This window comes from Colossoma macropomum, unplaced genomic scaffold (assembly GCF_904425465.1).
Source record: "Colossoma macropomum unplaced genomic scaffold, Colossoma_macropomum, whole genome shotgun sequence".
NCBI lineage: Eukaryota > Metazoa > Chordata > Actinopteri > Characiformes > Serrasalmidae > Colossoma > Colossoma macropomum.
Genome location: NW_023494792.1, coordinates 17,001,600 through 17,019,870, shown reverse-complemented (window position 1 = coordinate 17,019,870; position 18,271 = coordinate 17,001,600). Strand labels below are relative to the sequence as shown.

At 40.1% G+C, this 18,271-nt stretch overlaps 1 protein-coding gene across 1 annotated transcript in view; it reads right to left on the bottom strand.

Moving 5' to 3' along the window:
- Positions 1-17,599, bottom strand: part of LOC118811805 (A disintegrin and metalloproteinase with thrombospondin motifs 20) — a 93,391-nt gene extending 75,792 nt beyond the window's left edge. The window contains exons 1-3 of the mRNA XM_036576299.1: positions 17,464-17,599; positions 16,158-16,516; positions 7,619-7,781 (exon numbers count right to left, since the gene is read on the bottom strand). Coding sequence (XP_036432192.1) covers positions 7,619-7,781; positions 16,158-16,516; positions 17,464-17,554 — 613 coding nt within the window. The 5' untranslated portion in view covers positions 17,555-17,599. The remainder of the gene's footprint in view (positions 1-7,618; positions 7,782-16,157; positions 16,517-17,463) is intronic.
- Between the last annotated feature and the right edge of the window lie 672 nt (positions 17,600-18,271).

The window sequence follows — 18,271 nt, the reverse complement described above, 5'->3', positions numbered from 1 at the left end:
GTTAAATATGCATGGTAACATTATCATGGAGCCTTTAAGATACAGTCAAACAAGTTGTAGTCGGGAAAAAAAAAAAAACAAATTATAAGTTAATATAAAATATAAAACGCAAATATTAAAGGAAAGACTATTTAATTTAAAATTATAAAAAAGTAAAATAAAAAATAAAACTATAAAATAATGATGCCAATTTAACATTTGAAAAGTCAGCACCAGCAGCAAGTCTTTACTTTTAATTATTTTTTTATTGTACATGTATAACTACCTACACAGTACTGCTATTTTTTTTCTTAATACAATGATGTGATAAAATCCTAAACCATGAAAAAGCTTGGGTAATTACCATGATATATATACTTTTTAATATTGGCACATGCCTATTTATTGCATACCAAACTAAATGCCATCTATAAATTCGGCTTATTAGAGAGTACTACTAGAGGCATAAAAGACACATCACTATTTAACATATAGGCAGTGAAGGTACTTGCACAGGTCATCAAATATTACCAAACTGTTATCATTAAATTATTATTAAAACTATTAAAAATAAACTACGACACAGACTGATATGGATGGAATGTGATGTCACATGAGAAAAATGAGAGTAGTCTGAAACAGTATGGCTGATGTCAGTAGCCCTTTCTTTAACACCTTTTATTTCTGTAACATGTGACACTCAAAAATTATGTCAGTGACCACAACACTTTTAATCATGTACCTTCTAATTGTGTGCAGCTAAATTCTTTATGGTTCAGATTCCCATTTCCACTGAAGTGCTATCTACCATACCACCTACACACAATACACTTTTATCAAATAAGTTACAGATATGGGCACCTCACCGGCCGGACCTGTCAGGTTTGACCATGCAGACTGCATCTGTCACAATGACATTCTTTATATCAGTCCAAAATGCTCAGACAGCAGACAAAGTTAGGTGTACAGGAGAAAATAGACATGGAATTTGTCACAGGAATTTGGAACCCCATCATCCGCCAGCACAACATTGTTAAATCACAAGGTCTGCCTCTGTGTTGGCATGGCTATTTCAGCAATAAAAAAGCTATCTGACCATGACTGCCTTAGTGCGAACACACTGCATGTTAAATTAAAAGATATACTTAATGCAGGATCAGACCATTTTAAAAGCTACTGTACATTCATTAAGGCATGCACTGCAGTAGTTGTCCAAAATGTCCAACATTACAACATTAAAAATGTTCTATTCTTCAAGTAATGTGCTCTCAAATCACTCAACAGCCCAGAGAGACAAAAAGTCCCTTTTACTTTCAGCAAAAAACACTGTGACGGTCTTCTAGATGACAGGGTCTCAAAATGGACCCACTGAAGCCCTTGAGGTTCATACACTACACTCAATAGCTTAATAATTATCAAGATTTCTGCAATGTCTGAATTAGGAACAATTTCCCTATAAAATCATGGAACCACACAAAGATTGTCAATGAGTTGGAAAATTAACAGAAAGCAGCTGTGGTACCTGTTGATTTTTGTTCATTATACAATTTTAAAATCTATTTTCTTTTTAACTTCAACAATAATAGGGTTTCAGTTAATGAGAAAGCTAGATCAGCATCAAAGGATATCTCCCACCCACACAGTGAACTAACAGCCCTGCCCCCTCAGAAGAATAGCCTTGGCCCAAATAGTCACATCCTCTCAGGCAAACCAGCAAGTGACCCCAAAACAAAAGGAGAGGATGAGGTCACCATCAAATGAGCGCTCGCTTTTTCTCACTTGAAAGGATTCGGGAACACTCTGCAACAGGCTGACTCAGTCCAGTGGCTAGAAAACGTAAAAGGGCATTTTTCCATGGAAACTAACCCACTGAAGGCAGCTACCCCCCAAGCGCTTCTAGCCAAGCTTTCCCACAGAAAGTCTACTGAAAGTGAACCAGAGGGAGTGCGAATTGAGGTCAAGGCCCTGCAGTCTCTGTTGAAGTTGTCACTCCTGACTGAGCTAGGAGGTCTGTGTGATTAGCCCAACACCTAAAAACTGGACTGGTACTAAACAAGACCCAAAATGTTCCAGTCATGCTAGGAACATGCATTATCATAACAGTAATAACAGTAAATGACAATAAACAGCAGCATTCATTATTTAAATAAACAACACTGTTTCAGTAATATAATCTGAAAGCACAGTACAAAAAGAAAAGAAAATTACTAAAATTAACAGTTACGAAATCTAAAAGATATAATCACTAGACTACAACAACAGCAACAGTAATCAGACCAGGTGACATACACTCACCGAGCACATTATTATGAACAATACACTAATACTTGGTAGGGCCACAATTTTTCTGACTGGTATTAATGAGCCCAACAAAAACATTCCCCACATATTATATCATGTCCACGAGCCTGGACTGTAGATACAAGGCAGTTTTCAACTGTCCAGTTTTGGTGAGCCTGTGCCCACTGTAGCCTCGGCTTTCTGTTCCTGATTAACAGAAGACAAACTTGACATGGCCTTCTGCTGCTGTAGCCCATCTGCCTCAAGGTTTGAGATGTTGCACACTCTGATTTGCTTTTCTGCTTTCCACCACATTTTTAAAGAGTGGTTATTAGAGCTACTGTAGCCTTTCTTTCAGCTCAAACCAGTCTGGCGATTCTCCATGAACCTCTCTCAGAAACAAGGCATTTCTACACAAAGGCCACTCACTGTACGTTTTTTCTTTATTGCGCCATTCTGAGTAAACTATAGAAACTGTTGAGAGTAAAAATTCCAGGAGATCAGCAGTTACAGAAATACTCAAACCAGCCTGTGTGAAACCAACAATCATGCCGCGGCTGAGGTCACTGAGATCACGATCTTTCCCCTTTCTGATGGTTGATGTGAACACTACCTAAAGCTGCTGGTCTGCATCTGCATGATTTTATGCATGGCACTGTTGCCACATGACTGGCTGATTAGATAATTGCACGAATGTGTAGGTGAACAGGTATTCCTAATCAAGTGCTCAGTGACTGTATATATTACCCAGTGTTTACCCTTTCACTGAAATTACTGGATGGGCCTTCTCCTCAGCAAACAGAAAGGGGCAATGCAACCACAACAATACATTTCTCTAATTGGCTGCACTTTCAGAGGTCAATGGTAAACGCTGTGAAAATCAAATTTGATTAAGCTCTGGGCAAAACGACAAGGTGTGAAATGCAAGTGGTGTGTGATGTGCATGACCAGTGCAGCGCTGCCTCTAGGTCAGTGGCTCCCAACCCTGGTCCTGAAATAGTTTCAATCAGAGACTCTGCTTAGAGCACAGGGAGGCAGAAAGAGAGGAGTACATTTTCTTTACTTGTACATACAAATGCAGCAACACAGGCAGCAATCAGTAAGAGGACTAGGCATATGTGCGAACATATAGCTGTAAGACACTCAGTAACAACTAAATGTTAGATAATGTGTGCCACAGATCACACACATCACAGTAACAACATCTGTTACATATTTTAATAGCACTTTGACCCAAAGCAGCGCGACAAAGATACAAAGAAACTGCTAACGACTCAACGCTAAACACAGCAGGCTACAAACCAACACCTTACTACTGCTTATATCTGTAAAAGTGAAATAAAGTAATTAAAATAATGTAACTCTTGGCTTTTTCCCTAATGCAGCAGTTAATGTCTGCATACCTGTTATGTGTGTTGAGTATGAGAGAAGTCTAAAACTCTTCATTAACTTCATATGCACATAACATTCTCCTCCAAAAACATGCCACACAGTCAAAAGAATTTACCCCTATCTCATGCAGCCCTCATGCCTTGGACAATCTTCCCCTTGGTTGTAACAAAGAGATTTGCATGCTAGCCAGAGGAGACAGATAACTACCTGCATGTTTCATTAGCACACCATGGAGAGAGAGAAGCTTAGAGGCCGAATTATAGTAGACATGTTTATATGGGATTTTTTTTTTTTTTTTAAAAGAATTAGTTTCTTAACAGTTCATAATGATGTAGCAAACAATACACAGTGGTCAGGCAAGGATGTAGCAATAAATACACAGCGGCCTAGCCTTGGGCAAAAAACATTTTACCCATAAACCAGAAAAGTGTTCTTATACTTTCATAAGACAACCATACATTCAGGTGGGTAAAGTGCAATTTTACATTAAGACCAACCACCCACAGAAATACACACGGTAACCTTCATACAGTAACTCGGAAAACTATGTAATTGGGTGTGTTATAGAAAGACTTGTGCAAGCCAGGTAATGCCAGAGTTTCAAGGTACTTGAAGCAATAATTACATTCTTTTGTATACAGACACAAATAATTTAGTTCACACAAGGCATACACCTTTCATATCATATACCTTTGCTATAAATCACAGTTTCAAAGTCCATTACTGACATACAGCATAAGAATTCCATCTCACAGAGAGGTCAAGACAAACTGAAGCATTCTCTTTATGAGCCCTTATTGGAACAGGTCTCTCAACACCACTCTTAGAATGACAATATCCATAAGCAATGTCAGAGATTCTGCTGACAGGCTGTTGATGCTGGAACAATAAAAGGACACTATGATGAAAGAACAGAACTCTTGCACTACAGGTATGCTGACCGGTGTATCTTTCTACATGTGTCAAATGCAAAATTTAGGTAATATCGTATTGTGTACTGTATACAGTGATGGTGCATTAAATGTACTAAAACATAAATATGTATATATAAGTATAAACTGCAGAACTCTTCAAATAGTTCTCATGTGTAAACACATGTTGCCAATGATGTATTCATTATATCGATACACGATTTCTAACTTCAATGCAATGAACAACGTCATATAAAAAGTTATAAGACACTGAAATTAGCGTTAACCTAAATTTAAAATCATTTAAATAAAGTTGGTCATGCAACATATATACATATACTTTTTAAAAAATGTCCCATTTCCATGCAATTGCCTTTATATGAAAAGCTTCTCAAGGGTGTAGTCGATGTTACGCTTTTTTATTTTTCCTTGCATTTTTTTGTTTAAGACTTACATTTCTTACTAATTTGCCTTAAACATTATAGAACAGAAATCTCAGAACATTATAAAATCCAAAGCTAAATACAAAGCAACAACTAAGCCACCTGGCATGCCCCTAAGTTCTGACAAATTAGGATATTTGGCATGTTGAACATACTCCCCCATCTCATCTCACTCTATCGCTGTCCTTCCTTCTATCTATCTCCCCATGCTTTCTTCCCTTCCTTTTCACATTCTCTCAGAAATCAGACACAGTGAGCAACTCTGATTTAAAACAAGACTCCTCTTTCAGGGGGCACATAAAGAATGGAGGGCATGGGCCATGAGATCACTGACCCTCACAAAGAACGCTTTTATTTCACTCTACAACCTGCTGAAGATTGCTTAGGCAAGAGGAATCTACAGGGTGTAACTCAGGTGCCTAAACCATTCATACTAGACAAGCTAGACAGAAATATCCTTGTAGATTAATAAGTTACTTAAATGCAGTAAGTCCCGCTGAGTACACAGTCCAACTGGTTTACGTCATCAAGAGTGCCATTTTTAGTGCTATTATAATTATGTTTGGGAGAACTGGAATAGTTTTTCATCTGTTATGGGTAAAGTGTTAATTTTTTGATGTACTGATTGTATTTGAAATGCAAAGTTATTTAAATAGTGGTAACATCTGACATTAGTTAACATCTGACATTAGCATAGGTCGCTCAGCTGCCTGTACTTCATGTGAGAGTGGAGAGAACATAACCTGAGCAAAATCATTCCTTAGACTTACACAAAAAGGCATTCAAAAAAACTTCTGAAAGCAGGTCTTTTTTCTGCCAGATATACTCTTTTGTGTCCAAGTATTGCAAAAAAAACATTTTCTCCTGTGGAGCAATTAAGACTAAAGCACTAAGCAGTTCCATATTTAGACAGCGCTGGCAGGGTTGGGTGTGTGCGTGCGGCGAGCGTGCTGTCTGAGTCACAAGCTTAAATGCCTGGCTCAGATCACTGGCACAGACATGCTGCCAGCACAAGGAGAAGGGTGGTGCGGAGGGCAATTCACTCACAGAGACAAGTGCAGAATTTCTACAGGTGATCGCGACATCCCAGAAAATCAGACTACTTTACAGTAACAGCTGTATTCAAGACATGTCTGTTTGTACCAGTAAAACCCAAGGCTGTCAAAATGGCATGCATGCAAGTCAGTAATCTCTTAATTACCAACCTCATGTTTTTCATTTATGTATTCATCTTGTGACATGTTAAATTGATCCTGATATCAACTTTCTATTCTGTTCTCTAAATACATTCTTCCATTTAGACAGTGATAGAGCTTGCATGCTGACAATGTCACTCAAGCAGCAGGAACATGAAATGTTCTTCAAAGCATGGATTTATCTCCACATCTGCCCAGTGGCTGCTGTTATCTGATAGTGGTTGGATCCACCACATGGGACACCGTGAACTGCAAATGCTCATCTCTTTTAATCCTCCTGCATTGTGTATCTGTTGCTTTTTGATGTTGGCAGCAGGTCCTGTTTTTTTCATTACTTTGCCCACAAACTCTGATTCTTCCACACATCCAGCGAAGTACAAGTTTAGACTTACCTTTAAGCTTTCACTAAATTGAGGTTTCAGAAAACTTCAACCCTGGAAAGATGTTAAAGTTGAACTTTGTTGATACCAAAGCACCCATGACTTTGGAACAAATACATGCCATCAAAGACAAGCCTGCGTCAGCACATGAAAAAAGTCCACCCCTATGATCCTGTTCAGGCAGCATGTCTGAAAACTTTGGCAGAGACGATCCAGATTGTCTGCCCCACACAGAGAGTGATAGAGAATAGAAAGCATATTAAGGTGGTATCTGTCTGACCCTTTGGATCATTCAAACCACTCTCTGCTCTAGCACAGACAATAGCCACAGCTTTAGCAAATGACTGACTTCAGACAACAAGCAAATCAAGCAGCCTGCACATACAAGATTTATGACAGGGGACATAAAGGCCGCCCACGAGGAGTATCAACAGTGATTCTTTAGACTCTCATTGCAGTGAACTCTGCAGGGTCACTTTTCTGAAGGGGGCCTCTCCACCACCATAAGGGCCAAGCCATAAAAATTCTAATTAAATGGGAGGCTTTGGGTGGGTTGGTTATTAGAGCAAGGCCGCTATTTCTTCATGGCTGTTGCACGTCATTGATTTACACCACAGGGTGCTGATGCTTAAGAACCAATCTTGCATGGTCCACAGCTTTATGGATCTGATTTTCTTTCATTAAATAAAGAATTTCAATGACTTAACCCATAAAGGCTTTAATCTTCTCACTAACACTGCCCCCAGAGCTTACACTAATCAGCAAAGCGCAGTTTGTTCAAATGCTACCTCCAACTGACCAAGCAAAACTGAGAAAGTGTCAGATCAAAACACAACTATACAGTATCTTAAAACATGAATAGGTTCATCTGAGATTAGTCAACTCATTCTGCATAATTAACCATGACAATGGAATAAGCAAAGACTCTAAGAGTGTCACATCGTCACATGCCTTACAGCCTTATTGTGAATATTTTAACAGCTACAATAAATCAGTCAGTTTTCACTTGCTAGAGAATCCATAGGAAACAGTCTTACCTGAAGATGCACATGGCTCAGACTGGTCTGTGGCTGACCTCTTCTTCCTTTCATGTTTGTAGAATAAATGAGGTTTACTGTGTTCCTCCTCATCCTCCTCACCATCACCTCTCATCAGAGGTTCTAAGAAATATTCTCCACTGTGGGTTGTAAATGTACCAATCTGCAAGGTCAAAGAAAACAGAGCACAGAGATTAGATGCCATTGTGTATATAATTAGAAGAGTCTCAACTTCAACATGTTTCATGTAACACATAATATAAAAAGTGTAAAAAAAAAGTATAAAAAGTGTATATATACATATATATATATGTGTGTGTGTGTGTGTGTGTGCGTACATACATACATATAAAAGCATAGCAGGAATTTGCTTCAGCAGCATTGTGTGTAACAGCCAGCATGCAAGAAAACAGAGGATATGTGCATCCAACATACAAAGATATGTAAACAAATTTGCTTGTACTTCAGACAAAAGATGAGTTACCAGCAGTGCATACAGTATATACATGATTGTGTATACACAAAGTACAGGGCTTACATTATATATACGTCATTATTACAAACATAATATTCCAGTGTTGTAAGGATATTCAGTTGTAGTTGAGGAGTTTACTGGAATATCACTGAAAACATGCCTATGTAAAAGAAATGAAATTGCGCAGATGTCATTCAAAACAAATCATTCAGTTTTAATATTACTACAACGTAATAGAGTAGTAACTATAGAGTGAAACAGAATTTGCTCACTTAGCTGAGTTGTAAGTGAAAAAAAAAAAACTTGATGGTCAGGCACACCATCACGGCAGATGACCTCAAACACTGCCCATGCATGTCAAAGAGCATTCCATGATCAGTTCATCAGAATGAATGTAGTCATATAAGAAAATGTCTTTCTTTTATTGGACTACATCAACATATATGAGGGCATGTTTCATGTAAATCACTACTGCAGCACCTCATCGCTGTTGGAACAAAACCTAACAAATAATATAAATGAAATAATAAAATAAAATAATCTTTGACTTGCTCAAAGAAACAACAACCTGACAGATAAAGATTGTGCTGTGTTTTTGTGTGTGTGTGTGTGTGTGTGTATGTGAATGGATCCATGTTTCTGGTGCAAGAGCAAGGTCTAAAACAACTGTTAATAAAATGAGCGTTTCGCATCATTTCACACCAAATATCTGCTCTATAAAAACAACAGCTTTTTCTAGACTATAATGTAGGTCCTACTTTGAGTGTAAAACTATTCAACAGTTTCAAGCTTCAATTTTAAACATAATCCCAGGACTACAATGCCTTTGTGAGTCCTAAATTGCATCACCAAGCTGGTTTTCTCCTCTGCATGGAGAAACACTGGAACAAATGTAATCTTCCACTTCCTGCATGTTTTGATCTTTACAATCCACATTTTTCTTTGTCACAAAACATGTGTGGATGACACTTGTAAAAATGTCTATATAGCTTATTTATGAGCCTGCTTTTTTGCCTACAAGCGATATGGAACAAAGAATATATGATGTAGCATGACTATCAATTAAATTTACATCTGCAAATGTTCACAGCTGCTTCTGGTTCTGAGTGGTTTGATTGATAGATCTTTGTTTTCTACATTGGAAAAGTGAAATCACGGCAAGTATGGCAAGTGCAATCATGCAATGCTTTAACATGAGCTCACTCAATCCTACCACAAAGGTGTTTACACTGTAATTTCATATGCTCACTTTAACAGGATATTGCTGGCTTGAACACTATCACTCTGAGGATTTTCCACTCACAGTAATGGTAGGAATTCTGACAGGGGAGCACATTGTGACGCAGCCTTGGGGATGGAAAGATGACATAACCCAGCCCGTGCACATGCTGTAAAAACACGTCTCTCACAGACAGCACAGTGACTGACACACACAGTCAAGTTAAATCTAATTCTATTTTGGTAAGTGGAAAAATCTGATCTATAAAAAATGCTTCAATAGACAGCATCATGTTTCTCTACCATATGGGCTCAAATTAACTCATTAACCCAGAAAACACCCCAGCAGCAACTATACAGCTAAACAGTCTGGTTCCGGAAGTAAAAATCCCATTCATCATTGTATGGAATTATATTTTTAACCACAAAACTACTGGTGTGTTCCAATCGGGAGGCAGCTGTCTAAGTAGGCAGCATTTTAAGGCAGCATTTGCGCACTCCTGAGGCGAAGCCTGTCCCATTCGGAAGGCAGCATAAGGCAACATGGTAAACACTGATAAACACGGAGGACAAAGCGGTCGAGGAGTTTATAAATGTAAGTTATTTCTTGATTTCTGTCTTTACTTTTTTGATTGATTGTTGTTTTTGTGTAAAGTATTTAACACATTTGTGTTTGTAGATCTCTAGAATTTCCTGTGGTATATTTTTGGCTGTTTGCTTGTTTAACGCAACCCGACAGGCTGCGTTTGTACCTCATTAGGTAAAGCTAACGTTAGGTAGCTTAGCTAGCGGACTAGCTGTGTAAACTGGCTGTTCACTGTTTACTAGCGCTTTTTATACGTAAATAATTTATCAGTTTGATTTTATATTCAGAGATTTTCTTCTGCCCTCAGGGACTGACGTTACAGCAGCGGAGAGGCACTGGCTGAGGAGCTGAGGAACAGAAGCTGGTACGGGGAGAAAACTGCGCTTAACGACTGAAAACAGCTCACTTAACCAGCCTACACTGGGGAAAACACTGTAGAAACAGCACTGCAGACTGAAGTTCTTCCTGAACAATAAAAAATACTTTTACTTACTGGACAATGTAGAAGTTCAGAAATAAAATGTTTTTAAAATAAATACCACAAATGCTTATTTTTGCCTGCTCTTCTTGTCTTGTATTGCTGTGATTATCCCAGTCACATCAGCGTTAGGTAAATGTTGACAGCTAAATGTCAGACTAGGAGCTCATAAATCTGATGAGAATGCGTAAAATAAAATGCATATTAGTCAGCGTAACAGATGGTGTGATCCTTTCTTCTAAGTGCATTTTGTCCAAAATTATATGTAGTTTTTTTCCTTTGTGTGTTAAAAATAAAGCAGGTTCATTAAGGTAGATGAGAATAGTGAATAAATTGAAATAATTCACAAACTAGTAATCACGATTATCTGTATTCGGGGCGCCGAGTCGAGTATATCACGACAGATACGACTCTTTAAAGCAGCCTGTTCATCTTATACAAATGTCCACAACAGTGTCAATGCAAGGAAAATAGCTGCTGCAGATTCGGAAGCCTTCCGTTTATACTGAGGCAATCCATCTTTACAGTCGGAGGTAAGTGTAAGCTAACAAGCAACTGTGAGTAAACAGATGAAACATGAACAGTGCAGTGAAACTTATGACACATATGATGGCTCTGAAGCACTGTCCCAAATGCGATGCCTACTAAGGTTCCTTTTCGGTTAAAATGCTGTCCAACAAGAGAGGTGCCTCTGAAGGCAGTGACTAGTTACACAGCTGCCTCCAGAATGGAACACAAGGGACAAAAAGGCAGTGTAAAAGACAAATGTTAATTAGTCAAATGTTAGATTACAGGCAGACTATCATGAACTACACACAGACCTAGCTATCGTGACAGGCGCCTGCACAACATACAAAGACATGTATATGAGACGAACATCGTAATGCATCTGCATAATTGATAATGACAATGTCATATATACAATATCACTAGCATCCAAAATACAAGATTTTATGATACAAAAGCTGGAAATTAAATAAAATAAATTGGTTATTAAAAAAAAAAAAGAAATAACTCTCCCACTCTCCTCTACCTTCTGTCCTACAGCAGGCTCCCCAACATAAACATACACATATAAATATAATGTCAAAGTTTCTTTACACCTCAAGTTCCACTTATACAGTAATCACATTAGCATACTAGTGACACTTTAACGAGTAAAATAATAAGATAGGCCATATGAAGATTAATATTATGGTTTTTAAAATCATTTTTTCACTGTACCATGACTGCCAAGCAATTTGATAGCAAATAAGGGAAAAAAAACAGAAACTACGAACCCAGAAAGAAAAAAAAGCAAACGTACATTCGTTATATTAACGATAATTAATGATCACAAATATATGCAGGAAAACAGTAGAAAGACTAATTTTGCTAAAAACGTTTTTAAGTTCAGGGAAAAACAAAATAATAAGTTATATATGGTAAAATAATAAAAGCTAGAAATATTTTATAGCTGATAGTATCTAAAGTGACAGATGTCTCCCATCGCTTCTAATCGATTCTGTCTATCCATCAATTCTACTTTGAAGACTGTCAGCAAAAGGTCCAAAGGCCAAGAGCGAGTCAAGTGACTTTAGCTTTATATTTCCAATGGGGACGTAGCAAGATTAGCAAAATTATTCTGATGTTTATATGATTTCCCGCCTCATATTTTAAATTCGCCTTTTTGTGGCTGTGATTCAGTAGAAAAGGACAGACATCCCTCGTGAAGGGGCGCTGATTCCAGTGGTTTTGTGAATCCGAAGCTAACCCTATCCTAGCACAGACAGCAAGCTGCATGCTCGCTGGTTTACAAACTATTTAACACCGGACACAAGCTTACGCTAACACTAGATTGGCTAACGCAGTGCTAATGTTAGTTAAAATCAAGTGAAACAGATTAACTTTACCAGATAGTTAGTTAGCTAACCGGCTCTTACTACATGTGACTTTTCTCGGCATCACCACTCCGTCTCGAACGTCCAAAAAAAAAAAAAAAGCAGACAGTACTGTCTGTTTTAACCTGCCTCGGTATGGGATAATGCTAGCTAGCTAAGATGGCTGTTGGATTGGGTTCCGTTGAGTTTCCGTTAAATTTTGAATTTTAAAACGAGGTCATGAGCGCGAGCTGCAGCAGAGCGTAGTGGCTCTACTGACGCCCACCATTAACAACGATTCAGCGCCATGAACTCACCTTAACCAGCATTAAAAAATAAAGCTGTACAAACCCTACTGAGGAAATACATCTAAGCTGCAGCTTAGTGTGATGGGCAAACCTACTATCATCAACGTATCAGTTTAATCTTAAGGTGGACCAACTGGACACGCTCATTCTTCCGCATTTTCCTAGTGCCATTTGATGCCATTTTAGCCAGGTCTGTGCAATTTCTATGTGACTGTTAACAAACTATGCTTTGTTTAAGTGCCTCATTTTGTCTTTACCACTCCTTGAAGTGAGGACCCCAACATCCCCATTGTAAATTATGCCTGATTTGTTTTTTTTTGTTTTTTTTTACGTCAGCATCCACACGAGAAAGTGTGTTGTCTACGGACAGATGTCTTCTGTTAAACTAACCTGATAGTAGTGCCTTATGATATGTGGATGCTACACTCATCAGTGGCTACACCAGGTTCAGCAGGTTCAGAGAGGGCTTTAGATGGTGTAAAAACTGTGAGTGAATGGCGAGGAAGAGGCTCTGGTTCCAGTGTATTCCCTGGCTGAATGGCTGTATGCATCTGTACACGAGGCCATCAGAAATCATCTTGTACTCTGGGGTTATTAAGTCAAGGTGCAGACAAGGACTGTCAGCTACGGCTTGAATGAGGCACAGACTCTGCTGCTATCACCAGATTTCATTACCAGAGAGGACAGGACGATTTCTGAGCTGATGTATAGGCCCAGCGTGCCCGAGGATCTCAATGTGTGTAGACATGTTAGAGTTGAGCAGTTGAGCTGCTACACTGACTCATACTATTACTGAACAAAACAAATAAAAAGTGTCAAAAGGACAAAAACTAAAAAGATATAAAACATCCAAAATTGAGCTAAACCTCCAAAATATCTTTACAATTGATTAGGTGCAAATCCAAAATTAAGTGAGTCCAGCAAAGTGTTCAGTTTCACTCCTCAGGTATCAGTAGCAGTGTTCACAAGTGCAAAGCCAGCTGCTGTTCAGGAATGAGTGCTGAAATGACATGTTTGAATGCAGCCTCTCCAAAGTACTTTGTACTATCACTGCTTCCCACAAACAATCTAAGCTAATATAGTAAAGGCGAATACTACATAGACTGCAGACCTAGGGGAACCTCAGTTGCTAATTCAGGCTGTTTGATACAAATGTGTAAACCTCATATTTCAAATAGTGCCAACAGTGCAGCTCTTTGCACTGTACACAACAGTGGGCATGTAATATCTGAGCCAGTGACCCAATGAAGGCTCATGTCAGATTTATGTCTTTGGTTTTTACAGCAAAGGAGGTGGCTTCTGTTTCAGTGGACTCACTGCCCAACCAGTAACACAATGAATAATCTGATTAAAATATGTATTTCATTTCTGAATTAGGAAAATATGATCGCTGTCAGAATAAAACCTCATATCCTCAAAAACGTAACTTTACAGGAGAAGGAAAAACCATAGGAGCATTTCTATTAGGTCATTCATTATAACACAATGCACAGAGTAACTGGAACTCAAATTATGCAATTTGAAGGCGTTCAATTTTTAAATCTCCAGAACTGCAATTTTATTTAGAGCCTACATTATCAAAAATGTTGTCTTAACGGGCTTCAAATGGGGAAATCTAACCTAATAACACAGAGCTCTTTTTGCTATGTGATAATCTGTCTTTATAATCATTATTCTAAATCCTTCTATTATATTCCTAAAAAAGCCAATAAAGACATTGTAAAAAAAGACTGTCAAGAAAGAAATTAGTTCCCAAAAATAAGCAATAAAGTTAAAAATGTTAATACACAATACAACATGATGCTCAAACAGAATAGGAATGCTTAAATGAGAGACTGTTTATAATGGTCGTGTCAGTGTCCTCTAAGAAAACAGAATGATGTATGGCCTGTTGATTTCCTCATGAGTTCATCAGAGCTAAATGCCTGCTGTCACTAGGGCCCTAATGCAGTACTGAGAAACGACACATTTATAACTTTGCATCCCCCAGCAATAGGAGTTAATGCCTCTCCCATTTACCTGCATGAGTGATCACCTTGCTAAGATATTTAATAAACAAATGGACACATACCAATAGGTCATGAGGCAAATCATCGAAGAGCTGATGGCTAGTGGCCAGTTAATTGAAAGCAAGTGACTAGCTTCAGCAATGTTTTAAATGCAGATAATTTGGTGGCATAAGACTAGTCAAAATGTTTAAAGAAAAGGATAAAAATAGAAGAAAAAACACAACTGCATACTATGGTTGTGCTATAAATGTTTTTCACTCCTGGTCCCAGAGCCCCCGTTCCCTGCAAATTTTAGTGCTTTCACTGTTCCAGCATACCCATGTTGATGCAAAACTGGGACAATGTGAAACATGGAGATGAGACAATGCATCATGGAGAACAGGCATTCTGTTTATTTTTGCATCTTACACAGTTACATTGTCTAAACCCCAAACTAGTACCAGTCAACACCACACTTTTCCTGTCTCGCAATTCTAGCCGCATTAGTAAGCTTTGCAACAATATGGATTCAGTCATCATTCTTCCTTTATTCAAATTTTAAAATATCATGGGAATACTGAATCATGAGCCCAGTATCACAAACAAGAGGTCGATGAAAAAAGCCCTATCCTTGTATGCACAAGTTTATAGGATGTCATCCCTAAATACAGTGGTATCTACCTTGTGTCTTACCCATACAAACTCAAAATAAAGACAGTGATTAACCCCTAAACCTTGTGTCTTTAGGGTTGAGTTCTTCATACTCATAACTACAGAACTTTCATTGTAGTGTAGTGTAGTTTCATAGTAGTGACCAACTAATAATTCTTAAAATAAATAACTGCATAATATGCATGAGGTCCAAACGGAAAAGCAAGAAACATGCCTTTTCCGTGTTGCAGAATGTGTCCAAGAAAAGAGAGTATGCATTTCTAATAGGCCACATGCTATCAGCTGTTACTTCAGAGTTATGTAGGATATCATTCTTCCAGGAAGGCTCACATTATCACCAACTGGCACCCTTGGAATGACTAACTTGATTCCCTCTACTCATACCTGAGTATCTACTCGATCATACCCCTATATCCTTTCGTCCTCATGCAAAGGACCACAGAACTCAGCCAAGACAAATTATCACTGAAACCTACTGGAAGAGTTCAGTGTGGCTCAGTGCAGCTGATGTACACACCATCTGTATGAAACCTAAACAGTAAAATCCCTAGTGTTGAATATAGTCTTAGAGTGTTCATTCAAGTCCAGCTGGTCTTACGTGACTACTGCCGTTCTAAATTATTTACCTGCCGTAACACCTCCTAAACTTGGCAGGTAACTGATGAGTTGAATCAGGTGTGTTTGAGCAGGACAACCACCAGAGTTTACTACCCCTGCAGTTCAGTATACGTTCATGCAGCACAGCAGATGTTGATTCTCCATTTGATTGTACACTGTTGATACTCATTCTACACTGTATGTTAATCATACCCTGGGGAATGTGCTGTGAGAACACTGCCACTCTCCTGTTGAGACTCACAGGACACAGGTCGTGTATCCTGGTGACCTCCCACCCCCAAAAATTACACACACACACACAGTTCTCCGGTGTGTGAGCTGTGGCCGCTTTACTCACCAGTCCCGTGCAAAGGCTGAAGACCGCTCGGTGCTCGCGTTTGCCGTTCACGTGGCCGGTGAAGAAGCAGTGGCGCAGCTCCTGCTCGTGCCCGTCAGCCGCCTCACGCCGCCCGCGCGCCCCCAAGTGCGTCACGGTGTACGAGGGCGCGATGAAGGCTGCGTCCGCGCTCAGGTTCAACAGGAAGCGCTGGCCGAACGCTTCGAGGCGGTAGTGGGCGCGTGAGGAGGGCGCCGCCACGGCCACGTCCGCGCTCCGCCGCCTCCTGAAGTGCAGCTGCCGCGGGAAAGACTCGCCGAAGTCATTGACCCGCACAGGGGTCACGATCTCATAGACCGAGAGCTGCTGGATGAAGCTCTCTGTGGGAAACACACAGACACCAGGCGCAGAGCAGCGACTTACTCTGGGCTTTTAAACACACCACAGATGAAGTGAGCGCTCATCCTATAATCTGTGAACTGCAGTGTCCAATCAACACCATAAAAGATGGTTCTTCAAGGGTTCTTTAGCAAAGGGAATGGTTCTGTATAAAACCATGAACACTCTAAGAACCATCTGCATGCTCAAAGGGGTTCTTTGCATCATGAAATGGTTCTTCAGATTGATGGAAATGGGTTTTAGCCTTTATGGTTCTATATAGAACCTTTCTGAAAGGGTTCTATGTAGCACCAAAATGGGTTCTTCTGTTCTTCAAGCTTGTAACAATGGAAGAACCCTTTGTGGTTCTTATATATGTATACAATACATTCTCCGTCAATCTGAAGAACCATTTCATGATGCAATGGACCCTTTAAGCATGCAACTGATTCTGTGAGTCTTCATGGTTTTATATATATCCATTCCTTTTACAGAGGAACCATTGAAGAACAGTCTTTTTTAAGAGTGTGGATATGATTTATGTTATTAATACAGCTGGTAAGAATTACTAGTTTTACTCATGTGAACCACTTGACACATTTACTTCTGTGTACAAATACGAGCCCAACTGCAGACTTTTCCCCCCAACGTGTGTTCTAAGGGCAAAGTTTAGAATGAATCAAATGGTCAGTCACTGCGCTTCAGTACACACATACGCGTAAAAATATAACCTATATGAGTTCACATTCGTAGGCCTACACACTTTGCTGACAGACTTCTAACCGTATTTTTGTGTGATTTGTGTTTCACAGTGCATGCTCTCTCCTGTGGGATACTTTTACTCCTCTCCAACCGCAACCAACACGTTGTTGGGATCGGGACCCCCCAAACCCAAACTAAAAGCACAGCAGCACTGCTTCAGCCAATCTGAGCTTCACACTCCTCCTACCTTGTTTTGGGTGCAGTCTGTAGGGCAGTGAGCTTCGGCCGAGCGCCGGGAGGTGACACACGAAGCCCAGCAGCCACACGGCGAAGCGCATGATGTCCTCGCGGCTCCGGTTGTGCCCCCCTCCACCTCCTCCTCCTTCTCCTCCCGGCCCTTTCAGGAGCACCGGCAGCAGCTCGCGGAGTCTTTCTGCACGGCTGAAGTCGCCAAGCGCGCCCGCCTCATCGCATTCACACCCGCACACACATACACACATCCAGCGGAGCCCTAGTAGTCTACTGCTAACTGCCGACACATTGCTAGTCGGTGCCTATGCAAGCTACGTCTAGGCAGAGGGGTCGGCGCTGCCAGCTCGACTTTTTTTCCCTTCGATATCCATAGGACGCCCCCCCGCCCCCCTTCCCCTTAAACTCAGAGCACTCACTCACCGACTCGAGCTGCAGGAACGCCCCTGAGCAGCGGGACCAATAGCGAGACCGGAGCACAGCTACTGCTGCTCAGTGCGCCAGCACTCAGATCAGCGCTGCTTTAGCTCCGGACTCAGAACACACCTCCGCTGGAGTCCCACAGCAGCACGAAGAGCCTGACCTCGGCCTGCTGGGCTTTATTCTGCGCTCCGTTCACACGATCGTCCTTGCCCTGAAACTAGGATAACACCCTTTTGAGTCGTTTTGCTGACTTAGTTAACTTGTTTCTCAGGAGGAATTCGTTCACCTGTTCCCATAAGAGTCAAGCTTTTGAGCAGGCTCGACCGAGGTTGCAAAGGTGGATGTGGAGCAAACGGTTAAAACGTGACTTCCTCTGGATGTGG